Consider the following 27,102-nt stretch of genomic DNA (forward strand, 5'->3'; position numbering starts at 1 on the left):
CGTATGCTGCCGTAGTGACGACGGGCTCACCTGGGCAGGGCGAGCGGTGCCTGTGCGGGGGCGGCGCTGGCGGCGGTGGTGACGGTTCTGCGGCAACTGCAGGAGCAGGTGGCGGCTACGGAGGCTGTGGGGGCGGCGGCTGCGGGGGCGGCGACGGCGGTCGGCACCCAGCGGGCAGCCAGCGCGCAGGCGGGTCTGGCTTGCAGCAGCAGGCTCATGGCTGGCAGGTGGGGGCGGCGGAGGCGGCGTTGGAGGCGTAGGCGGCGGAAGTGGAGGCGGCGGGTCACAAGAAGGGGGCGGCGAACCGCGGAGAGCCGAAGCTGATGCGCATGCTCCACTGGAAGTCGCTGGACACGAGCGCGGGTGGCTGCCTTACCTGTCAGCACCCGACCAATTGTAAATCTTCATCCAAGCACTCACTCAAGCCGTCCACGAGGTTCGTTTCCGCTCCAAGTGTCAAAGTTTTTGGGCAACACGTGAAGAGGAATTGTATTCGGTCGTATTCCAGCCATTAGCGACAGGAAGTGCGCATTTTCGATCGAGAAATAAAGTGATCAGCAACTGTACTCCAAGTTTCGATTCACTTGCACCACAGACGTATTCATTCATAAAACTGACGGACAGCGTTTTCATTCGAACAAATATTTCATTCTCTTTACGATAGAAAAAAAAATTGCGTCAGTAGCTAAGTAACTTCTGCATATCCTATCGGAATATCAGTCTGAAAAAGATTGAAAACTAATTTATGCAAAAGAGCAAATATTTCATAACTGAGTTGCAGTGAGTTGCAGTTATATCTGTACGTGTTCTATTTATATTCACTCTAGCGCCAGTACGTTGCTAGAGAAAACATTTCGTTTATAACTAAGTATCGAAATATCTGCACTTTTGCCTACCGCCGTTTCCTGGAAAGCTCCTTAAATTCTTGAAACGATTATTTAATTCTACCGGTTTCGTAACATGGGTGATTATTGAATCACACCTTCAGCGACCGGTAGACCCAGAAAATAACTGAGATTCACTGAATTTCTTTTATTATTGTGTCATACCCCTCGCTTAGTTTGACTTTTTGTTCATCAACCTAATAGTTTTAGTTGATAACTTGATAAATACATGTATAAAAGAGAAAAATTTAGAATTATTTGAAAGATAAAGTTTTTTGGTGATGCCTACCCGAAGAATAGAACTGCTACACGTTTTATTGTTTTTAAATTTAAAAAGTAATGTGAAAATGCAAGGAAGATTTTGTATAAACGGGATGTCATTTGAGGAAAAACGTATTCATTGACAGCTAACTTATCTGCACTCGGAAAGGTTAGATGGATGAGAGAAGGTTAAAGATTCATAAACGTCATAGAGTATATACATACAGAAACGGCTTAATAGTAGATGACGGTAAATGGCGTCCGGAGGAGAAGGGAGGGGAGGAGGAGACTGTAGGATTGAATTGATTTAAGAATTGGTCGGGTCATGATATGAATTGAAAGAGGTTTAGACAAGGTGGAGGGAGAGAGCCCTGATATGAGGTAGACTGGCAACGGTTGGTGCTGTAGGGCAGATAAGTGTGAAATGTCAGATGTTATCTTGTTTAATACCATGAGCACTGTAAGAATATCAGTTTGTTTAAAATGTTACTTCGCCCAGCACCTTGTATTGATATAAACATTGTCACTCGTTTCAAAACAGTCGTACGTTCGGTAATATACAGTATTTATAGCTGCCGTTTCGAAACTATGAAGTAGGCGAGGGAGGTAACACCATGGAGCATATTTGGCAACACGTGGCCCTTGGTTCCGCGTCGAGGGGATTTTGCACAATGGCCACTCCTTTAGACAGGAAGTGGGAGCCAGGCTGTTAAGTTACAACCAGGTAGAGAAGACAAAAATAAAGTCAGTCACAGGCCTCGCGCTTAACGTTGCCAGGAAGCTTAACAGAGCCAAATTCTTCTGTCTTCCGTGAAGACAGAGCGTGTCTACAAGATAAATTGTTTGGCAACATCGGAGGAGCAGTTGCAGGAGATTCTCACCAGCCAAACGTCGAAGAAGAGCAACTGTTTTCGCAGTCGAACGAGAAGTGTCTTCTAGGTGGATCCTGTTAGGGACCAAACGAGTCATATGACATGGGAGACAAGCCTTAGCGTGAAGGCTTATTAAATTTAATCGTGACATCAACGTGAAATAGTTACTGGTGTTTTCATAAGGATTCAGGAAAATGCCACGCACATTTGCTGGCATTTCAACAGCGCTCGCGCCGCGCCATGGTCACTGTTGCTGCAGCACACCACGTTCATTTATGCAGGCAAACAGTCCGTGCGTAGCAAAACCATTGCGCAGTTGTTCCACCGTTTTATTTCATATTCAATGGAATCACATACCATCCAACTAACGTGAGTACACGTATTGCTAAGGAACAGCTCAGTAAACACCAAATAATTGGTTTCCACAACACTAGCACAACCCCAAGTATATCCTGCTGACATACGAAGTTCACCTTTTAGTATTAATTTACTAATAGCCTCTAATATGGTTGTAAATGGCATGATGTTGGCTTAGTAAGAAGACGGCGACAGAAAAAAGTCGCAAAAAGCGCCAACAATTGCTTAAAACATGCTGTAACATACAACAAATAAGGTAGTATGAGAGTATCAATAGAAAACTATATTTCAAAAGACGAATCGTAAAAATGTAACAATGTTTTACAGTGTTTGTACAACCATGTCATTTTCTACATATTTTAGATTAATAAACGCCACTGATGATGGTGATATTTGTCGCCGAAACTAGTTTGGGAGAATAAAGAAATAAACGAATAACAAGGTGCTTTGCATCACCAATAGAAAACTATATTTCAAAAGACGAATTGGTAAAAATGTAACAATGTTTTACTGTGTTTGTACAACCTTGCCATTTTCTGCATGATTTAGATTAATAAACCCCACTGATGATGGTGATATTTGTCGCCGAAACTAGTTTGGGATAGTAAAGAAATAAACGAATAACAGGGTGTTTTGCATCATCAATACAAAACTATATTTCAAAAGACGAATCGTAAAAATGTAACAATGTTTTGCTGTATTTGTACAACCACGCCATTTTCTGCGTGTTTTATATTAATAAACCCCACAGATGATGGTGACATTTGTCGCCGAAACTAGTTAGGGATAATAAAGAAATAAACGAATGACAGGGTGTTTTGCATCAAGGTGAACTCAGTTTCTGATATTACTGTTTTTCTATGCAAACACGGACCAAATGGACGAGTTCCAAGATAACGTTATTGCACCTACGCGAGCATTGTTAGTAAGCTTGACCAGTGCGCGCTGCCACGACGGGCGCCGCGCCGGCCTTGGACGGCCTTCTGTCCCCCTCCCTTCCGCAGACGTGCTGTGCTGTGCGGCTGGCAAGCCGCCCCTGCCGGTCCGTAGCCGCAGCAGCAGCCGCCGCCCGCCGCACCTGACGCGACTGCCGATTGCCGGCCGAGAGGGCACTCGCCTCACACCGCCCCCCCCCCCCCCCCCCCTTCCTCCACACAGGGCCGGCAGCCGCTATCACGGCGTCGCATCTGCCGTGGCGCCGACGCCGCCCCTGGCTGACGCGTCTATCTCAGGGCAACAGCACCGCCACGTACACTGGTCACTGCACCTTAACAGATTTCTGTGTACCTCCACAATCCCTTACAGGCAGCTACTGTGAGGATGTCAGTTCACTGTAAAGTAATGGGATAGCAATATTTACCGGGTGATCAAAAAGTCAGTATAAATCTGAAAACTGAATAAATCACGGAATAATGTAGATAGAGAGGTACAAATTGACACACACGCTTGGAATGACGTGGGGTTTTATTAGAACCAAAAAAAAATAAAAAAATAAAATAAAAGCTTCAAAAAAATGTCCGACAGATGGCGCTTCGTCTGATCATAACAGCAATAATTAGCATAACAAAGTAAGACAAAGCAAAGATGATGTTCTTTACAGGTAATGCTCAATATGTCCACCATCATTCCTCAGCAATAGCTGTAGTCGAGGAATAATGCTGTGAACAGCACTGTAAAGTATGTCCGGAGTTATGGTGAAGCATTAATTTAAGTATTATCTGTATTTTTCTTACTTGTCACTTCTTCTTCTGCGTGTTTTTGCTTTTAGGAAGCTTTAATAGTCGAGTGCTATTAAGTGTTCCATAGATCTCGTGTTTGTTTTGAATACAGTCAGAGAGTCCCTTTAGTCAGCCATAGTGCCAGTAGTGTCAGTGTCGCCCTAACCGCCGTCTGCTTCACGTCTTCTGTGCAGCGAGCTACCTTAATTTAAGTATTATCTGTATTTTTCTTACTTGTCACTTCTTCTTCTGCGTGTTTTTGCTTTTAGGAAGCTTTAATAGTAGAGTGCTATTAAGTGTTCCATAGATCTCGTGTTTGTTTTGAATACAGTCAGAGAGTCCCTTTAGTCAGCCATAGTGCTAGTAGTGCTAGTGTTTGTTTTCAATACCGTCCAGAGACAGGTAGTGCTATTTTCCTTGTTTCTACAAGAAGTGGTTAGCAATCACAGTTTAGTCAATAATCAACCGCCTTTAGTGAATTAGCAGTCTAGTTAAAAACTGATTAACACTCTATAGTAAATTGATTTCTTAGGATGGCTAGGATGTGTGGCTGCTGTGTACGGACGCAGGAGGAGCTGGCCACTCTTCGCGAACAGCTGAGCGTGTTGATGTCCACGGTCAGCCGTCTTCAGGCTGCTGCCTCGGAGTGTAGCGGCAGTAGGGAGTCTGGTGCGTCGCAAGGTACACCCCAGGTGTTACATTCTTCACCCACTGTCCCTGCTGTCGAGACATCTTCGCGGGTACCGGGCGCGTTTGGGCCACCCTCTCCCCAAGGGGAGTGGCGGGTTCAGCGGCGTTCGCGGCGCACGAGGCGGAGGGTCAATGTGGAGGCTGGCCGTGTGGCATCGCCCGCTCTGCCTGTGAGTGGACATGTGGCTGCTCCTTCAGCAAGGTCCGAGCAGGCACACGGGGGGAGGGGTTTATTAGTTATTGGGAGCTCCAACGTTAGGCGGGTGATGGAGCCCCTTAGGGAAATAGCGGGAAGGTCGGGGAAGAAGGCCAGTGTTCACTCTGTCTGCTTGCCGGGGGGTCTCATCCGAGATGTGGAGGAGGCGCTACCGGCGGCGATAGAGAGCACTGGGTGCACCCGACTGCAAATTGTTGCTCATGTCGGCACCAATGACTCTTGCCGTCTGGGTTCAGAGGTAATCCTCAGTTCGTACAGGCGGTTGGCGGAGTTGGTGAAGGTGGAAAGCCTCGCTCGCGGTGTGGAATCAGAGCTAACTATTTGTAGTATCGTTCCGAGAACCGATCGCGGTCCTCTGGTTTGGAGCCGAGTGGAAGGCTTAAACCAGAGGCTCAGACGATTCTGCGGAGAGCTGGGGTGCAAATTTCTCGACCTCCGCTATCGGGTGGAGAAATGTAGGGTCCCCCTGAATAGGTCAGGCGTGCACTACACGCCGGAAGCGGCTACGAGGGTAGCGGAGTACGTGTGGAGTGCACATGGGGTTTTTTTAGGTTAGAGAATTCCCTCCCTAGGCCCGACAAGACGCCTCCTGAGACGCGGCAAGGCAGGAGTAGGCAAAATGCAACAAGGAATAACAATATTAATGTGCTAATAGTAAACTGCAGGAGCGTCTATAGAAAGGTCCCAGAACTGCTCTCATTAATAAACGGTCACAACGCCCATATAGTACTAGGAACAGAAAGTTGGCTGAAACCAGACGTAAACAGTAATGAAATCCTAAACTCTGATTGGAATGTATACCGCAGAGATAGGCTGGACAGTGAAGGGGGAGGCGTGTTTATAGCGATAAGAAGTGCAATAGTATCGAAGGAAATTGAGGGAGATTCGAATTGTGAAATGATTTGGGTGAAGGTCACGGTTAAAGCAGGCTCAGACATGGTAATTGGATGTCTCTATAGGCCCCCGGGCTCAGCAGCTGTTGTGGCTCAGCACCTGAAGAATAATTTGGAGAATATTTCGAGTAGATTTCCCCACCATGTTATAGTTCTGGGTGGAGATTTTAATTTGCCGGATATAGACTGGGAGACTCAAACGTTCATAACGGGTGGCAGGGACAAAGAATCCAGTGAAATATTTTTAAGTGCTTTATCTGAAAACTACCTTGAGCAGTTAAACAGAAAACCGACTCGTGGCGATAATATATTAGACCTTCTGGTGACAAACAGACCCGAACTATTTGAATCAGTTAATGCAGAACAGGGAATCAGCGATCATAAAGCGGTTACTGCGTCGATGATTTCAGCCGTAAATAGAAATATTAAAAAAGGTAGGAAGATTTTTCTGTTTAGCAAAAGTGACAAAAAGCAGATTACAGAATACCTGACGGCTCAACACAAAAGTTTTGTCTCAAGTGCAGATAGTGTTGAGGATCAGTGGACAAAGTTCAAAACCATGGTACAATATGCGTTAGATGAGTATGTGCCAAGCAAGATCGTAAGAGATGGAAAAGAGCCACCGTGGTACAACAACCGAGTTAGAAAACTGCTGCGGAAGCAAAGGGAACTTCACAGCAAACATAAACATAGCCAAAGCCTTGCAGACAAACAAAAATTACGCGAAGCGAAATGTAGTGTGAGGAGGGCTATGCGAGAGGCTTTCAATGAATTCGAAAGTAAAGTTCTATGTACTGACTTGGCAGAAAATCCTAAGAAATTTTGGTCCTATGTCAAAGCGGTAGGTGGATCAAAACAAAATGTCCAGACACTCTGTGACCAAAATGGTACTGAAACAGAGGATGACAGACTAAAGGCCGAATTACTAAATGTCTTCTTCCAAAGCTGTTTCACAGAGGAAGACTGCACTGTGCTTCCTTCTCTAGATTGTCGCACAGTTGACAAAATGGTAGATATCGAAGTAGACGACAGAGGGATAGAGAAACAATTAAAATCGCTCAAAAGAGGAAAGGCCGCTGGTCCTGATGGGATACCAGTTCGATTTTACACAGAGTACGCGAAGGAACTTGCCCCCCTTCTTGCAGCGGTGTGCCGTAGGTCTCTAGAAGAGCGAAGCGTTCCAAAGGATTGGAAAAGGGCACAGGTCATTCCCGTTCTCAAGAAGGGACGCCGAACAGATGTGCAGAACTATAGACCTATATCTCTAACGTCGATCAGTTGTAGAATTTTGGAACACGTATTATGTTCGAGTATAATGTCTTTTCTGGAGACTAGAAATCTACTCTGTAGGAATCAGCATGGGTTTCGAAAAAGACGATCGTGTGAAACCCAGCTCGCGCTATTCGTCCACGAGACTCAGAGGGCCTTAGACACGGGTTCACAAGTGGATGCCGTGTTTCTTGACTTCCGCAAGGCGTTTGACACAGTTCCCCACAGTCGTTTAATGAACAAAGTAAGAGCATACGGACTATCAGATCAATTGTGTGATTGGATTGAGGAGTTCCTAGATAACAGAACGCAGCACGTCATTCTCAATGGAGAGAAGTCTTCCGAAGTAAGAGTGATTTCAGGTGTGCCGCAGGGGAGTGTCATAGGACCGTTGCTGTTCACAATATACATAAATGACCTGGTGGATGACATCGGAAGTTCACTGAGGCTTTTTGCAGATGATGCTGTGGTGTATCGAGAGGTTGCAACAATGGAAAATTGTACTGAAATGCAGGAGGATCTGCAGCGAATTGACGCATGGTGCACGGAATGGCAATTGAATCTCAATGTTGCGAAGTGTAATGTGATCCGAATACATAGAAAGATAGGTCCCTTATCATTTAGCTACAAAATAGCAGGTCAGCAACTGGAAGCAGTTAATTCCATAAATTATCTGGGAGTACGCATTAGGAGTGATTTAAAATGGAATGATCATATAAAGTTGATCGTCGGTAAAGCAGATGCCAGACTGAGATTCATTGGAAGAATCCTAAGGAAATGCAATCCGACAACAAAGGAAGTAGGTTACAGTACACTTGTTCGCCCAATGCTTGAATACTGCTCAGCAGTGTGGGATCCGCACCAGGTAGGGTTGATAGAAGAGATAGAGAAGATCCAACGGAGAGCAGCGCGCTTCGTTACAGGATCATTTAGTAATTGCGAAAGCGTTACGGAGATGATAGATAAACTCCAGTGGAAGACTCTGCAGGAGAGACGCTCAGTAGCTCGGTACGGGCTTTTGTTAAAGTTTCGAGAACATACCTTCACCGAAGAGTCAAGCAGTATATTGCTCCCTCCTACGTATATCTCGCGAAGAGACCATGAGGATAAAATCAGAGAGATTAGAGCCCACACAGAAGCATACCGACAATCCTTCTTTCCACGTACAATACGAGACTGGAATAGAAGGGAGAACCGATAGAGGTACTCAGGGTACCCTCCGCCACACACCGTCAGGTGGCTTGCGGAGTACGGATATAGATGTAGATGTAGATGTAGATTGGCGTCGGATGTTGTCTTTTAGGATCCCCAGAGATGTCGGTCGATCACGATACACTTGCGACTTCAGGTAACCCCAAAGGCAATAATCGCACAGACTGAGGTCTGGGGACCAGGTAGGCCAGGCATGACGAAAGTGGCGGCTGAGCACACGATCATCACCAAACGACGCGCGCAAGAGATCTTTCACGCGTCTAGCAATATGGCGTGGAGCGCCATCCTGCATAAACATCGTACGTTCCACCACGTGTTTATCAGCCAGGCTGGGGATGATGCGATTCTGTAACATATGGGCGTACCTCTCACCCGCCACGGTAGCAGTTACAAAACCAGAATCACGCATTTCTTCGAAGAAGAAAGGCCCGATAACGGCAAATGTGGTAAATACAACCCATACCGTGACTTTGTCGTCGTGCAATGGAGTTTTGCACGACAGTTCTAGAATTTTCGGTTGCCCAAATTCTGCAGTTGTGGGCGTTGACAGACCCTCGGAGCGTGAAATGAGCTTCGTCGGTCCACAACACGTTACCCGACCGATCTTCATCTTCCGCCATCTTTTGAAACGCCCACACCGAAAATGCCTTCCGCTTCACTAAATCGCCAGGTAACAGTTCATGATGCCGATGGATTTTATACGGATAGCAGCGGAGGGCACCCCTAAGTGCCAACCAAACAGTAGCGTATGGAATGCTGGTGCGACGTGCGACTGCACGAGTGCTGACTTCCCCGTGCATAGACGAACCCGCTACAGTCTCCATTTCTTCCGGAACTGTTTCAACAGCATTACGCCTTATGCTCGGTCTGCCACTACTGGGTCTATCGTCCAAGCAACCCGTGACTTCGAAATCATTCTCGCCACAGCTGCATTTGTCAACGGATCTTTACCCGTTAGAATCCCCTTCCTATTGCGATAGGATCGTAATGCTGAACTAGCACATTCCCCATTCTCATAATACAGCTTCACTAAAAGCGCCTTTTCAGGTAACGTCAACATGCTGCGACTGCTGGCGCATCTGATTCTCTCTCATTACAGCTCCTTTTATACACGATTGTCATGCGCAGTCACTGACGTTTTGCTGTCCAGCGCCATCTGTCGGACATTTTCTGAACTTTTTTTGGTTCTAATAAAACCCCATGACATTACAAGCATGTGTGTCAATTCTTACCTCTCTATCTACATTATTCCGTGGTTTATTAAGTTTTCAAATTTATACCGACTTTTTGATCACCCTGTACAGAAACAGATTGGAGTAATATCGTGTGCACAAGCTATAAAAGGGCAGTGCATTGGCAGAGCTGTCATTTCTGCTTGTTGTCAAGTGATTCATGTGTGAAAACTGTCCGACGCCATTATAGCCGCACGACGGGAATTACCAGACTTTGAACGCTGACTCGTGCTGACTCGTACTTACAGTTCGACACATGGGACAGTCCATTTCTGAAATCCTAAAGGAATTCATTATTCTGAGATCCGCAGTGTCAAGCATGTGCCGCGAGTATCAAACTTCAGGCATTAGCTATCACCACGCACAACGCAGTATTCGATGCCCTTCACTTAACCGCCGAGAGCAGCGGCGTTTGCGTAGAGTTGGCAGAAATCAACGAGAGACATACGACGTATGTATCCGCTAGGACAGTGAGGCGAAATTTGGCGTTTGTGGACTATGGCAGAAGACGGTCGACGCGAGTGCCTTTGCTAACAGCACAACGAAGACCCCAAGAAGCCACGGGCACGATGCACTTCAAACCAGAAAAGAATTGCTGCTGTTAGTGAATGCAGATCCGTCTCAACTACTTTCCGAGCGAAGAGTGCGAAGGTTACTGCGTGCAGTGAACGTTTCAAGGGACGTACCTCTCCAAACGTCGTGGGTAACAGCGGTACGTAAAGCTGCACGTCTGGAGCGGGTGAAACAACACAGAAACTGGGCAGTAGCTGACTGCGGGTGTACAGTTTTGTCAGAAGCGTCGCGATTTCGCTTCTTTTTTCAAATGATACAAGACGACGAATGCATCTGAGCAATCTGAGCCGTGGTTAGTTCTGCGATGTTTTTTGGCACCACACTCGGTGCAGCTCATTCGGGAGACCGTGAATTCGGGGCAAGGTGTTTATTTCAGCATTCTCAGCAAGTGATACACTTTCTTCTATATCTTCATGATTATGCTACGGAAACTCCCGTCTTCGTTGACAACAGATCTGCATGCATACATTCCTGGTTTTACAGATTCTCAGACACCAAATCATACTGAACCGCTAAATAACCGGACCGTAATCCCAAAGAAAATGTCTGGAAGTATTTGGAACAGTGGATGAAACGCAGTAATCCTCACCGACGCTGTTTGTAAGCTCTATGAGATCTAGCCTTCAGAGAGTGGCTTCAGCTGGATGTGACTTACCTGATGATGATTGTGAACTCTCTTCCTTGCCGCATTAAGCCCATTATGAAGACTAGAGGCGGGGATACACTGTTTTAGGGTTATGTTTTCTGGAAACGGTTAATTTTTTGTCCGTTGTGGATACAGTGAAACGGCTGTAACGACATTATGGGTAGTAACTTTGAGCTAACAGCTGTTGGGACTATGAGACGGAAGCCAATAAATAAAAAAAAAGAAAGGAAGAAAATATCTCTGAGCGTTTGATCAAGTGAAATCTTTGGATCCAGATGGATAGTCATTTTGTCCTCAAAACTGTGCAATTTCAGGTCTTCATTCAACAACATTGGGTTAAACTATTGCGAGTATGCTGATTCAGGTAAACCTCTTTCCGCAATGTCACAAATACCAGCGTAGAACTTACGAGTAGTGTGGGCTGTAAGCTTCGTTGGATTTTAACAGTATATGGAGCTATCAGAAACTAGCATGTAACACTCATAATCAGCGTTGAGCAACAGGAGGTGTGTGGGGCGAAGCATTCCCCTAGTAATTAGGTACAGATGCGAGTATGCAATAATGGAAAAGCCTTAAGAGCACTTTAAAACATAAATACGTTGGTGTGGTTCCAGAACGTCCGATACGTGGAAGAACTGCTGAAGCGTGAAGTATCGAGGGCTTAAAAAAGCTGAGTTTCCTGCTGGTCGATAGTAGTATCCTCGTTGAATAAAGAAAAGTGCGACGTTATTCACATGAGTACTAAAAGAAATCAGCTAAACTTCGATTACACTATAAGTCACACAGATCTGAGAGCTGCAAATTCAACTAAATACTCAGGGATTATAATACAAATAACCTAAATTGGAACGATCACATAGATAATATTGTGGGTAGAGCAAAGCAAAGACTGCGATTCATTGGCAGAACACTTAGAAGGTGCAACAGGCCTACCAAAGAGGCTGCTTACACTGCGCTTGTCCGCTCTATTCTGGAGTACTGCTGTGCGGTGTGGGATCTGCATCAGGTGGGACTGACGGATGACATCGAAAAAGTACAAAGAAGGGCAGCTCGTTTTGTATTTTCGCGAAATAGGGGAGATAGTGTCATAGACATGACACGTGAATTGGAGTGACAATCATTAAAACAAAGGAGTTTTTCGTTGCGACGGGATCTTCTCATGAAATTTCAATCACCAGTTTTCTTCTCCGATTGCGAAAACATTCTGTTGGCACCCACCTACATACGGAGGAAAGATCATCACGATAAAATAAGAGAAATCAGGGCTCGCACGGAAAAATTTAAGTGCTCGTTTTTCCCGCGTGCCGTTCGAGAGTGGAACGGTAGAGAGACAGCACGAAGGTGGTTCATTGAACCCTCTGCCAGACACTTTATTGTGAATAGCAGAGTTATCACGTAGATGTAGATTGTACATTGTTTCTTCTAGAAGATAGGCGACATTTTAACATCGCTACAGAGCGTATATGTAAACTGTGCGTGATGAGGAGCACAAGCTTAAAAACAGCACTGTACTAACCTTCGCCTAGTACCTGATAGTTTTTTATAATTTGAATGTCATAAATGATTGATTTTACATCACATATTTGTGTGTGTATATGTGTGTGTTTGTTGAGAGGGAGGTGGAGAGAGAGAGAGAGAGAGAGATAGAGAGAGAGAGAGAGAGAGAGAGAGAGAGAGAGAGAGAGAGAGAGAGAGAGAGAGAGAGAGAGGGAGGGGGGGGGGATAGGGAGAACGGACATAGAAGTAACTGTAAATTGTCGTATATAAAAAAGGTAGCTTATTATTGATGTCAATGTCAGTCATATAAATAGTCATCATGTTAAGCTTGGAAGGCAGAATGCGAGGTACTGCCGGAAATAAGGCTGTGAAGGCGGGTCGTGAGTCGTGCTTGCGTAACTGAGTTGATAGTGCAATTGCCCGCGAAAGGCAAAGGTCCCGAATTGGAATCACGGACTGGCAGACAGTTTTGACCTGCCACACTACGCTGAAAAGTGAAGATATCATTCTGGTCTGCATGTTGCTAATTTGTTACCGAGAAAACGTGTAATAATTGTAAACTGAGTGACTCGTTATACACCATAGCAAGAGATCAAGCACGCAGGTAACTAGACATATTTTGTCACTCTTTAACTGAGTTGTGCGATTTTGAAATTTCCTGGTAGATTAAACCTGTTTGCTGGATCAAGAACCAATTGTGGAACCTACCTTTTGGGGGCTGTTGTGTACATAGTTCCGCGTAGTCAGCGCGTACACAACTTTCCCACCAGAGCGCGCCCCGCTAAGCACAACAGCACAGGCACAGCGCTCGTCCGTCCCCGCACTACGAGATGGCGCTGTCTTAGAGACGGACCAAATTCTGCTTCCGCCGATCCGCGTATTAATATGCAACGCAGCCAATGAGATCGCTGCTAATGTAGAACCTTTTTTCCTCGCGGATCACACTCGCGCAGTGATACCTGAATGCGCGAGGTATTATAACGAGTGTACAGACCTCCGTTTAGTCAGTATGCCTTTGTCTGCACCAGTCTGTACCAGTCTGCATTAGTCTCTAGTTAAGTTTCAGTCTGCGCCTAATAAGATTATCATATTCCTGTGCATAGCCATGAAGAGAAATGTATAGATACTTTGTCAAGTATCAGAGATATGTGAGAATAAGATTAACGTACCCAGTCCAAAGGAACTTCAGATTGTGAATTGTAAATAGCATCCAGAATCAAGTTAAATAAGGTTTATGCTTGTTATTATTTTAATAAATGTGTCTGAAAACTAATCAAGTTCTGATTAAAGCTGGTCACTGTCAATCTGCTACTCTAAGCCTGCAAGTGGCATTTCTACCGTCTGTCCAATACTCTTAATGAATGAATCATCTAGGTGGACTCACATCGACCGCCATAACTTCTTGCTTACGTTCTGGATACCCAGTAGGTAAGAGCACTGACCATTAAAGGTGGCGTCCCGGGTTCGAGGCCCAGAGTGACACAAAGTTTTAATCTGCCAGGAAGTTCTATGCAAATAACTAACCATCGAAACGTCTATTTACACGGATAGCAGCTACTCCCCAAATGAAATTCAGGGTACTCTGGTGATTCCGCCGTTTGTCGTAACATCCATCTGCTTGTTTCTCTTGTACTGTGGTCTCTGCAACCGGCAATGGCGGGGTACCTGCTGATCACAACACAACACGAACGAAACGGCGACCGGCGCCTTCCGGCAGCGCCCACTGGCGTGCCGCCCCCTCCCAGCCATACAGTATGCGGGATAACGGTATGGCGCGTCCCCGGCAAGGTCACCCGGTGCAGCGCGGGTTATCTACCCAGCGCTGCTCAGGCGTACAACGGACTGCGTTCTTTGGCACCGTAAAGTTAGGTAAATGGGCTATCCTCAACCAGCAGGTGCAGAGGGTGAGCGCTCATGCGGGAATGATCCCCTTCCCGACAAATAATTTCTTAAAAGTGCTTATATTTTTCATACACTACTACCCATTAAAACTGCTGCACCACGAAGATGACGTGCTACAGACGCGAAATTTAACCGACACGAAGAAGGTGTTGTGATATGCAAATGATTAACTTTTCAGAGCATTCAAACAACGTTGGCGCCGGTGGTGACACCTAAAATGTGCTCACATGAGGAAAGTTTCCAACCGATTTCTCATACACAAACAGCAGTTGACTGGCGCTTCCTGGTGAAACGTTATTGTGATGCCTCGTGTAAGGAGACGAAATGCTTACCATCACGTTTCCGACTTTGATAAAGATCGGATTGTAGCCTATCGCGATTGCGGTTTATCGTATCGCGACATTGCTGCTCGCGTTGGTCGAGATTCAATGACTGTTAGCAGAATATGGAATCGGTGGGTTCAGGAGGTTAATACGGAAGGTAGCGCTGGATCCCAACGGCCTCGTATCACCAGCAGTCGAGATGACAGGCATCTTATCCGCATGGCTGTAACGGATCGTGCAGCCACGTCTCGATCCCTGATTCAACAGATGGGGACGTTTGCAGGACAACAACCATCTGCGCGAACAGTTCAACGACGTTTGCAGCAGCATGGACTATCAGCTCGGAGACCATGGCTGCAGTTACCCTTGACGTTGCATCACAGACAGGAGCGCCTGGGATGGTGTACTCAACGACGAACCTGGGTGCAAGAATGGCAAAACGTCATTTTTTCGGATGCATCCAGGTTCTATTTACAACATCATGATGGTCGTATCCGCGTTTGGCGACATCACGGTGAACGCACATTGGAAGATTGTATTCGTCATCGCCATACTGGCGTATCATCCGGCGTGATGGTATGGGGTGTCATTGGTTACACGTCTCGGTCACCACGTGTTCGCATTGTCGGCACTTTGAACAGTGGACGTTACATTGCAGATGTGTTACAACCCGTGGCTGTATCCTTCATTCGATCCCTGTAAAAACACTACATTTCAGCAGGATAATGCACGACCGCATGTTGCAGGTCCTGTACGGGCCTTTCTGGATAGAGAAAATGTTCGACTGCTGCCTTGGCCAGCCCATTCTCCAGATCTCTCACCAACTGAAAATGTCTGGTCAATGGTGGCCGAGCAACTGGCTCGTCACAATACGCCAGTCACTACTCTTGATGAACTGTGGTATCGTGTTGAAGCTGCATGGGCAGCTGTACCTGTACACGGCCAGAGTTGGTTGGTCTGGGTACTGATTTCTCAGGATCTATGCACCCAAACTGCGTAAAAATGTAATCACATGTCAGTTCCAGTACAATGTAATTGTCCAAAGAATATCCATTTATCATCTGGATTTCTTCTTGGCGTAGTAATTGTAATGGCTAAAAGTGTATTACATATGACGTAACCGTGGTTAGTAGTTGATCAAGTGCTTCAGTATCGAACGCCGTTCGACGATCTCGAAAGTCGAAATATACCTATCTACTTGCAACTTTCCAAAATGTTTTGTATGAATAAAGGAAGCTCTACTATACATGAATGATTTTTCCAGAAACCATTTTCAGTCCTTGAGAGAATCGTTCATTTTTAACTACCCTGGTACAAAGGCGCTTCCATACTTTGACCATCCCAACTACAAGCAGTCGTCACGTAGCCACCGGAGACAGAGAGAGGGAGAGAGAGAAAGAGAGAGAGGGGGAGAGAGAGAGAGAGAGAGAGAGAGAGAGAAGGAGAGAGAGAAAGAAAGTGAGGGAGAGAGAGAGAGAGAGAGAGAGAGAGAGAGAGAGAGAGAGAGAGAGAGAGAGAGAGAGATGGAGAGAGAGAGAAATAGCGCAGAGTCAGCTCGGTGTAATGGAACTGCTACGGTAATCGGACAGGGTCACGTGTCGGTCCGGCCACGCAGCCTTTCCCCTGGCGACTACGGCCGGCGGCGACCTTGTCTCCTCAAGGTGGATCCCTGAATGGCGAGGTCGCGCGAATGTCAAAGTCGCGCCGGAGCTGCACTTTACGGCGGGCGCTTCTCCCCAGAGAGACAGTAGAGCTTCTGATATAACACTGTCTCCTCATCTAGAGAATGAACTTGTGTCACCGACAAACCAATCTGGCAGCGCCATCTCTGGCTGACTCTAAAACAACTTGATACACAGTGCCCCTGAAGTACGCTATCTGGCCACTGGTATCCGGACACCTATCAGTGGACACCAACATGGGATGTGTGTGTGTAGCCTTAGCCTCTAAGATGCCTTGAACTGCGCTAGGGAAAATGGGGCGTCCGGATGTCTGTAGAGGAACGGCAGCCTGTTCTGCTTAAAGAGCTGGAACCAGAGAAGGCTGTGATGCTGGACGCTTTGGTGTAGAGCGAGTAAATGTTGTAACTCATCGAAAATGTGTTCCACTGGGTTCAGGTTGGGACTGTGGGCAGGCCAGTCCATTTCAGAAAAATGTACACAAATAATTGTTAATTTTTAATTTTAAAAACCATCAGCCCCAGTTGCAAAATTTTACCTAGATTTACCTAGGTTTCAGCCGGGATAACCCAACCTTCTTCAGCAAAAAAACTAACTAACATTTGTCCATAGTGGACATGCACACAGATGATCAACCGATATTCGGTGTGCACCTTCTAGAGTCAAGAACGGTTTCAACACAGTCTACTGACTGGTTTGATGCGGCCCGCCACGAATTCCTTTCCTGTGCTAACCTCTTCATCTCAGAGTAGCACGTGCAACCTACGACCTCAATTATTTTCTTGACGTATTCCAATCTCTGTCTTACTCTACAGTTTTGGCCCTCTACAGCTCCCTCTAGTACCATGGAAGTCATTCCCTCATGTCTTAGCAGATGTCCTATCATCCTGTCCCTTCTACTTATCAGTGTTTTCCACATATTCCTTTCCTCTCCGATTCTGCGTAGAAACTCCTCATTCCTTATCTTATCAGTCCACCTAATTTTCAACATTCGTCTACAGCACCACATCTCAAATGCTTCTATTCTCTTCTGTTCCGGTTGTCCCACAGTCCATATTTTACTACCATACAATGCTGTACTCCAGACGTACATCCTCAGAAATTTCTTCCTCAAATTAAGGCCGGTATTTGATATTAGTAGACTTCTCTTGGCCAGAAATGCCTTTTTTGCCATAGCGAGCCTGCTTTTGATGTCCTCCTTGCTCCGACCGTCATTGGTTATTTTACTGCCTAGGTAGCAGAATTCCTTAACTTCATTGACTTCGTGACCATCAATCCTGATGTTAAGTTTCTCGCTGTTCTCATTTCTACTACTTCTCATTACCTTTGTCTTTCTCCGATTTACTCTCAAACCATACTGTGTACTCATTAGACTGTTCATTCCGTTCAGCAGATCATTTAATTCTTCTTCACTTTCACTCAGGATAGCAATGTCATCAGTGAATCGTATCATTGATATTCTTTCACCTTGTATTTGAATTCCACTCCTGAACCTTTCTTTTATTTCCATCATTGCTTCCTTGATGTACAGATTGAAGAGTAGGGGCGAAAGGCTACAGCCTTGTCTTACACCCTTCTTAATACGAGCACTTCGTTCTTGATCGTCCACTCTTATTATTCCCTCTTGGTTGTTGTACGTATTGTATATGACCCGTCTCTCCCTATTGCTTATCCCTACTTTTTTCAGAATCTCGAACAGCTTGCACCAATATATATTGTCGAACGCTTTTTCCAGGTCGACAAACCCTATGAACGTGTCTTGATTTTTCTTGAGCCTTGCTTCCATTATTAGCCGTAACGTCAGAATTGCCTCTCTCGTCCCTTTACTTTTCCTAAAGCCAAACTGATCGTCACCTAGCGCATTCTCAATTTTCTTTTCCATTCTTCTGCATATTATTCTTGTAAGCAGCTTCGACGCATGAGCTGTTAAGCTAATTGTGCGATAATTTTCGCACTTGTCAGCTCTTGCCGTCTTCGGAATTGTGTGGATGATGCTTTTCCGAAAGTCAGATGGTATGTCGCCAGACTCATATATTCTAAACACCAACGTGAATAGTCGTTTTGTTGCCACTTCCCCTAATGATTTTAGAAATTCTGGTGGAATGTTATCTATCCCTTCTGCCTTATTTCACCATAAGTCCTCCAAAGCTCTCTGAAATTCTGATTCTAATACTGGATCCCCTATCTCTTCTAAATCGACTCCTGTTTCTTCTTCTATCACATCAGACAAATCTTCACCCTCATAGAGGCTTCCAATGTATTCTTTCCACCTATCTGCTCTCTCCTCTGCATTTAACAGTGGAATCCCCGTTGCACTCTTAATGTTACAATCGTTGCTTTTAATGTCACCAAAGGTTGTTTTGACTTTCCTGTATGCTGAGTCTGTCCTTCCAACAATCATATCTTTTTCGGTGTCTTCACATTTTTCCTGCAGCCATTTCGTCTTAGCTTCCCTGCATTTCCTATTTATTTCATTCCTCAGCGACTTGTATTTCTGTGTTTCTGATTTCCCCGGAACATGTTTGTACTTCCTCCTTTCATCAATCAGCTGAAGTATTTCTTCTGTTACCCATGGTTTCTTCGCAGCTACCTTCTTTGTACCTATGTTTTCCTTCCCAACTTCTGTGATGACCCTTTTTAGAGATGTCCATTCCTCTTCAACTGTAATGCCTACTGCGCTATTCCTTATTGCTGTATCTATAGCGTTAGAGAACTTCAAACGTATCTCGTCATTCCGTAGTACTTCCGTATCCCACTTCTTTGCGTATTGATTCTTCCTGACTAATGTCTTGAACTGCAGCCTACTCTTCATCACTACTATATTGTGATCTGAGTCTATATCTGCTCCTGGGTACGCCTTACAATCCAGTATCTGACTTCGGAATCTCTGTCTGACCTTGATGTAATCTAATTGAAATCTTCCCGTATCTCCCGGCCTTTTCCAACTATACCTCCTCCTCTTGTTATTCTTGAACAGGGTATTCGCTATTACCAGCTGAAACTTGTTACAGAACTCAATTACTCTTTCTCCTCTTTCATTCCTTGTCCCAAGCCCATATTCTCCTGTAACGTTTTCTTCTACTCCTTCCCCTACAACTGCATTCCAGTCGCCCATGACTATGAGATTTTCGTCCCCCTTTACATACTGCATTACCCTTCCAGTATCCTCATACACTTTCTCAATCTGTTCATCTTCAGCTTGCGACGTCGGCATGTATACCTGAACTATCGTTGTCGGTGTTAGTCTGCTGTCGATTCTGATTAGATTTAATAAGCGCATAACTTTGTCGGTCAATAGTATGCACGTGTAATAACGTAAATGACGATCACCAAGTCACTACCCCGTTATAGAATATAGGTGCTACCACATAATCCTTCACTATAAGTTATTGTGGTCAATATTATGTGTATAGGATAGCAGTGATGCCGTCACCTAGTCATACGCAGCTTTATATTAACATAATTAATGACAATCATATCTATATAAGTATCGCGAGAGGATAATCTCACCTTGCCACAATCTACTGGATACGAAGTTTTGGTTCAGACTAGCCGGATTAGTTTGAATTGATATTATTCAATGACGTTTAAATGTGTCTTTTGGAGCGTTGTTCGCCAAATCACAACATAATTTAACGATTTTCCCGTCATCCTCCCATAGTTTAGGCTAGTTCTTTAAGGACATATTGACCTTTGTCGGTCATATATTTTAAGTGTGTTGACCGGAGCGATGTTCGCCAAGTCACACTTTAGCTTTAAATTTAATTCCGCTGTCATTCCCTAAGTTCAATCGCAGTGGTCAGCAGACCCGAATTATCATGGCAGTGTTCCACGCACAGTTTTTACAGTATGTGTGTGGATCACCTCAAAAAATGGTTCAAATGGCTCTGAGCACTATGGGACTTAACATCTATGGTCATCAGTCCCCTAGAACTTAGAACTACTTAACACTTAACTAACCTAAGGACATCACATAACACCCAGTCAACACGAGGCAGAGAAACGGATTACCTCCATGACCCCATTGCCGCCACATTATCCCCTAATTTAGTGGTTTCTGTAACTCATAACCGTAACTTCGTCATGAAGCTCAATCAGGCACGTGCATTAGTTTATTTTGACTTGATTCTTCAAACAGTTCAAATGGCTCTGAGCACTATGGGACTTAAGATCTCAGGTCATTAGTCCCCTATAACGTAGAACTACTTAAACCTAAGAAACCTAATTACATCACACACATCCATGTCCGAGGCAGGATTCGGCCGTAGCGATCGCGCGGTTCCAGACTGAAGCGCCTAGAACCGCTGGGTCACACCGGGCGGCGACTTGATTCTAGACTATTTCAGGTCAAATATACTAATCTTGAATAATGACCATCTATTTTATATGGTCCATATTGCCAAATGTTACAGATTAGATGTATAATTGTTCATAAGTTCATTCATGACCATTTGTGTGCTAAGTCAATAGAACGTTCATGCTTTTTAACCATAGGTAAGCAATTGTATAACATAAAAAATATACCTAGTCGTAATAAGGAAGATGTTGGCTTTATATTATCCTTCCCACTCCTCAATTCTTTTTAGGCGATTTAACTACGTGCTGGAGCACAAAATTTTCCTAGACAGGCCATGCGTTGTAAGCATGTGATGTCTTCCTCATATCATGACCAACGAATACTTCATAAATGTTAAGACACTCGACCTAAGTACGTTCTGCACAGGATAACATATACGCCCTTTTCGTTAGCTGTACCTTTCTTTAATTTCACTTTGCTAGTAAATTCAAGGTCAGGAATTAGGTTCGCGTCTTGTCCCAACAAGTACCCATCACACATATTTTGCGCAGGCGCAAGGTATTGTGTCCGCCTAGGCGGGCCTCATGACGCTACGGTCAGTTCCAGCACAGCATCGCGGCCACGAAGTGGGGCCGAGGCAGTTTCAGATAAGCTTTTACGGCCTGACGATAATTTATGGCCTTGTAGTATTAGCTTGGCGATGTCCACTACTGACAAATGGTAGTTACTTTTATTCTGAAGGAGGTTGGGTTATCCCGACTGAAACCTAGGCAAATCTAGGTAAAATTTTGGAACTGACGCTGTTGGTTTTTAAAATTAAAATTAATATTCATATTCATACATTTGCTGACAGGGCCGCGAAATGTTGAAAACATTCGCATAAATAATTCTCAGAGATGCTGCTTTATGACACGGTGGACTGTCGTGCTGATATAGTATCATTTCCAGACGGTTCCTCTACTGTACCCAGTACACAATACAGCAAAATGTGTTCGTATCCTTTTCTTTTAGCGTTATCTTAAGCACAATACGGGAATAGCTCCGTTACCAGGAAAACACGTCCATACCGTAATACCATTTCCTCTGTACTTCACTATTGGAACTACACGTGATGGCAGGTGACATTCTCCAGGCACCCACCAATCCCAATCCGTTCCAACGGACTGCCACAGCACATAGCGTGATACACTACTCCAAATAATTCACTTCCAGCAGTCGAGTGTCCGGTGGCGTCGCTCTATACATCTCAAGCGACACTTACGATGATGATGATGTTTGGTTTGTGGGCGCTCAACTGTGTGGTTATCAGCTCCCGTACAAATTCCCAACCTTTGCTCGGCCCAGTCTCGCCACTTTCAAGAATGATGGTGAAATGATGAGGACAACACAAACATCGAGTCATCTCGAGGCAGGTGAAAAAATCCCTCAAGCGACACTTAGCATTGACCTTCGAAATGTGTGGCTTATGAGGAGCTGTTCGACCACTGTGAACCATTCTTCTTAACTCCCTATCCGCTGATTTCCTGTGATGTTTTACGACCACCATCCGCAATGCTCGACTGTCCCTGACCGTCAGTAATTGTAGTCTGCCTGGTCATGATTTAGCTGTGGATGTCCCTTCACGTTTCCACTTCAGAATCACATCACCAACAATCGTCTTAGGCAGCTTTAAAAAGATTGAACTGTCCCTGACGGATTCATTACTCAAGTGACATGAGCTGCCCTGATCACACTATATTGCATTTACTGCTTCTCTACTAACAACACAGTACTCCCCGACTCCTTTTAAACTGGCGAGTCCGCATCACATCTAGTGGCCAATTCATCGATACTTAGGGATGTCCGCCACTTTTGTTAAGACAGTGCGTGTCAAAGATCAAGCCATCGGATAAAGCATGAAATGGAGAAAGTCTGCACGGGTTGGGTGAGGATGATGCCTATCGAAGACGGTAACCAAAAAAAGCTTAGTTAACGGCACATGGACCGAGGCATACAACTTAGTGACGGGAGAAGTAGTGGAAGAGAAAAATCAGAACGACGTCAAACCTATCGACAGATACGAGAGTTCTTTTACTTTTTTCGTTTATGTTTCCATAAAATACAGAATTGAAAGAGTATTCCAGCAAGCGGGATCCATATCACCCTCAGCAGTCATAGAATGTTTTCAGGTACCTAAGCGGGAAAACTGATGCATCAATACGTGGACGTCCCTTGTTTTAGTGGTAACATTATACTGTTTCCGCCTACGGTATTTAGCGCAAGTACTTAGGAACAATCCTAAGGCAGGTTTAATGCCGAAACTTCCAGTCAGATTAAAACTGTGTGCCGGACCGAGACTCGAACCCCTTTCTTTCAGGAGTGCTAGTTCTGCAAGGTTTGCAGGAGAGCTTCTGTAAAGTTTGGAAGGCAGGAGACGAGGTACTGGGAGAAGTAAAGCTGTGAGGACGAGACGTGAGTCGTGCTTGGGTAGCTCAGATGGTAGAGCACTTGCCCGCGAAAGGCAAACGTCCCGAGTTCGAGTCTCTGTCCAGCACACAGTTTTAATCTGCCCGGAAGGTTCATATCAACGCACACTCCGCTGCAGAGTGAAAATCTCATTCCAGGTTTAATGCCGTTTTCGAGCCCTGTCGCTTGCCGGATATTCCCTTCATTTAAGAACAGTCGTTGCATGCTACTACCTTATGCACTCATTTCAAGCACTGCCCATACGATTCCTTACTTCTACAATCACGTCAGCTACAGTTTTCAGCAGTGACGCCTCTCGTATTATGCTACCAACTTTCCTTCTTTTCCATTCATTCAGGTATTAGCCTTCTTCCTTGTTACATATTTTTCTTGTTAACTGGTTGCAGGACGTCTTCATTCCTTACTCGATCAGTCCAATTGATCTTCAACAGTGTCTTGTAACACGACATTTCAAAGACCAATTATTTTTTCAAATTCCTTCTTCACTTCACTTGTTGCACCCATACGCTACTATTCTTCTATTATAAGTTTTTAAGAAACTTCCTCTGATTTAGTTGTTTATGATTTTTAATGTGACAGTTGTTTCGTTTTGACAAATGCCCGTTTGCCTTGCATTAATATTGAGTATCCACTGCATCTAATTGTAAACCCCCTCATGTTTCCTCTAAACGCCGAGTCGGTAGTAAACGGCTCGCCACCGGGTTCTCTGACCGTAGCAACTGGCTCTGCCTCTTAGGACGAAGATTTATGAACTGTCGAAGGCAACCAACACTGTTCCTACTTGCAGGGGGTATCAATTAATTAGAAGACTGAAAAAACAGGAAATGGGTACAGTTCGAATTAAACCAGACTGAAGCTCAACAATGGTACATGTTCTCCTAGAAATGATACACATATAGCAGAGAGCATACATACGAAGATAGTAATCAATGTATGTAAATTCAACAGACTAACAGACCAACAGAATTTGAACGATCCCTGGAATTCATAGTGCTGGAGGGAGGTGAATTCACGTGGAGAGGATCCCAACATCCTGAAAACATGCGGTAGCAATCGAGGTGACCAAAAGAGGTGGTCGCGATGACTGTTTACCATATGGTGAACTGCATATTCCCACAGCTATAATCGCAATGTAGTCGCGCGCGCCGATTGCAAACCGAAGCTGCTGCTCTCAGACGTAATGCGTAGAACGTATCTTAGGAGGCACGGGGGCGAGTCAGACCCGTATCAACACCAGCGACCGATCAACGACCGTTGGTCTGGTAGACCGCTTACCCTGAAAGTGCCTGTTAGACGATTTTGCGCGCAATTTTAGGCTACTGTTGGGCTGATGCCTAGTCTCCGCATGAGAAAATACACTACTGACCAAAAATTGCTACACCATGGAGATGACGTGCTACAGACGCGAAATTTAACCGACGAGAAGAAGATGCTGTGATATGCAAATGATAAGCGTTTCAGAGCATTCACACAAGGCTGGCGCCGGTGGTGACACCTGCAACGTCCTGACATGAGGAAAGTTTCCCACCGATTTACACACACAAATAGCAGTTGACCGGCGTTGCCTGGTGAAACGTTGTTGTGATGCCTCTTGTAAGGACGAGAAACGCGTACCATCACGTTTCCGACTTTGATAAAGGTAGCATTGTAGCCTATCACAATTGCGGTTTATCGTATGGCGACATTGCTGCTCGCACTGGTCGAGATCCAATGACTGTTAGCAGCATGTGGAATCGGTGGGTTCAGGAGGGTAATATGGAACGCTGTGCTGGATCCCAACGGTCTCGTATCACTAGCAGTCGAGATGACAGGCATCTTATCCGCAGGGTTGTAACGGATCGTGTAGCCACGTCTCGATCCCTGAGTCAACAGATGGGGACGTTTGCAAGACAACAACCATCTGCACGAACAGTTCGACGATGTTTGCAGCAGCATGGACTATCAGCTGGGAGACCGTGGCTGCGGTTACCCTTGACGCTGCATTACAGACAGGAGCACCTGCGATGGTGTACTCAATGACGAACGGCAAAACGTCATTTTTGCGGATGAATCCAGGTTGTATTTACAGCATCATGATGGTCGCATCCGTGTTTGGCGATATCGCGGTGAACGTACATTGGAAGCGTGTATTCGTCATCGCCATACTGGCGTATCACCCGGCGTGATGGTATGGGGTGCCATTGGTTACACGTCCCGGTCACCTCTTGTTCGCATTGACGGCACTTTGAACAGTGGACGTTACATTTCAAATGAGCTACGACCCGTGGCTCTGCCCTTCTTTCGATCCCTGCGAAACCCTACATTTCAGCAGGATAATGCACGAGGCATGTTACAGGTCCTTTATGGGCATTTCTGAATACAGAAAATGTTCGATTGCTGCCCTGGACAGCACATTCTCCAGATCTCTCACCAACTGAAAACGTCTAGTCAATGGTGGCCGATCAACTGGCTCGTCAGGCCGGCAGCGGTGTTCTCGCGGTTCTAGACGCTCAGTCCGGAACCGCGTGACTGCTACGATCGCAGGTTAGAATCCTGCCTCGGGCATGGATTTGTGTGATGTCCTTAGGTTAGTCAGGTTTAATTAGTTCTAAGTTCTAGGCGACTGATGACCACAGATGTTAAGTCGCATAGTGCTCAGAGCCATTTGAACTGGCTCGTCACAATACGCCAGTCACTACTCTTGATGAACTGTGGTATCGTGTTGAAGCTGCATGGGTAGCTGTACCTGTACACGCCATCCAAGCTCTGTTTGACTCAATGTCCAGGCGTATCAAGGCCGTTATTACGGCCAAGGTGGTTGTTCTGGGTACTGATTTCTCAGGATCTATGCACCCAAATTGCGTTAAAATGTAATTACATGTCAGCTCTAGTATAATATATTTGTCCAATGAATACCCGTTTATCATCTGCATTTCTTCTTGGTGTAGCAATTTTAATGGCTATTAGTGTACGATGACACGCGGAACTATCTTAGACGATATACAGGTGGACGGAACACAATTTTCCCCCTATTGGTTTTCTGCCGACTGTGGTAACGTGAAGGGAATCCGGCCGCGAAAGTTAAAACTAAGGAAATAAAAACACCACTTCATGAGTGCGATTTCTCCTGAAGTCAAACTCTCTCGTAATCTGATAACAGTTCTGCCTTCTATTCTTGGATGAAGTATGGTGGTGAGGTGGTGTTCGACGCCGTGACGACGGCGGCCACGCAGTGGTACGGGAGGACTCGTTGCTCGGCTACAGGAGGCAGCGGCTGTCGTGAAAGTGGTCTCCCGGTGGCGGCGTGGCGCCGGCGCTTGTAGCCGCCGCATTCCAGCGCCTCCCTGGAACCTCTCTAACCTCTCTCCCAGCAGTGTCCGGACCCCGCCTAGAGCCACTGAGCCAAGAGCGCACTGACCAACGGGCGGTCCGCGGATCACTGCACGCCGGGCTTACGTACACGAAGCCGCTGGATTAACAGAGGGGAGCGCGAATCTTAAGAAAATTGCACCGTCCTTATAAAAGGACGCCAATGCGAGTATTAATGCAGAGCGGGACGAGATTTGTGACGTTATCAGGTAGAATTTCACGTTTCTGAAAATTCCCGAACGTGAAAAACTGAACGACTTGATCGTATCTTTATGCAACACTGCTATATAAGGTTGCTTTCTGAATCGAATAGGTAGCATAGAAAGTTGATAACCTTGTGATGCGAAGTACATCGGTCGAACTAGATCCTTCAATATGAGGTAAAACACACAGCACTCTGCAACTCAATCCAAAAGAAAAGCTTAGTGTTACACTACTGGCCAATAAAATTGCTACACCAAGACGAAATGCAGATGATAAACGGGTATTCATTGCACAAATGTATTATACTAGAACTGACATGTGATTACATTTTCACGCAATTTGCGTGCATAGATCCTGAGAAATCAGTACCCAGAACAACCACTTCTGGCCGTAATAACAGCCTTGATACGCCTGGGCATTAAGTCAAACAGAGCTTGGATGGCGTGTACAGGTACAGCTACCCATGCAGCTTCAACACAATACCACAGTTCATCAAGAGTAGTGACTGGCGTATTGTGACGAGCCAGTTGATCGGCCACCATTGACCAGACGTTTTCAGTTG

General features: G+C 45.4%; 1 protein-coding gene across 3 annotated transcripts in view; it reads right to left on the reverse strand.

Annotated features, from left to right (window-relative positions):
* The window catches only part of LOC126365928 (nocturnin), a 392,287-nt gene that overhangs the window by 192,267 nt on the left and 172,918 nt on the right, over positions 1-27,102 (reverse strand). Inside the window, exon 3 of one of the 3 annotated variants that reach the window (XM_050008687.1) lies at positions 31-376. The exons of the other annotated variants lie outside the window; for them this stretch is intronic. Coding sequence (XP_049864644.1) covers positions 31-218 — 188 coding nt within the window. The 5' untranslated portion in view covers positions 219-376. The remainder of the gene's footprint in view (positions 1-30; positions 377-27,102) is intronic. 3 annotated transcript variants of the gene reach the window in all.

Source organism: Schistocerca gregaria, chromosome 4 (assembly GCF_023897955.1).
Source record: "Schistocerca gregaria isolate iqSchGreg1 chromosome 4, iqSchGreg1.2, whole genome shotgun sequence".
Lineage (NCBI taxonomy): Eukaryota > Metazoa > Arthropoda > Insecta > Orthoptera > Acrididae > Schistocerca > Schistocerca gregaria.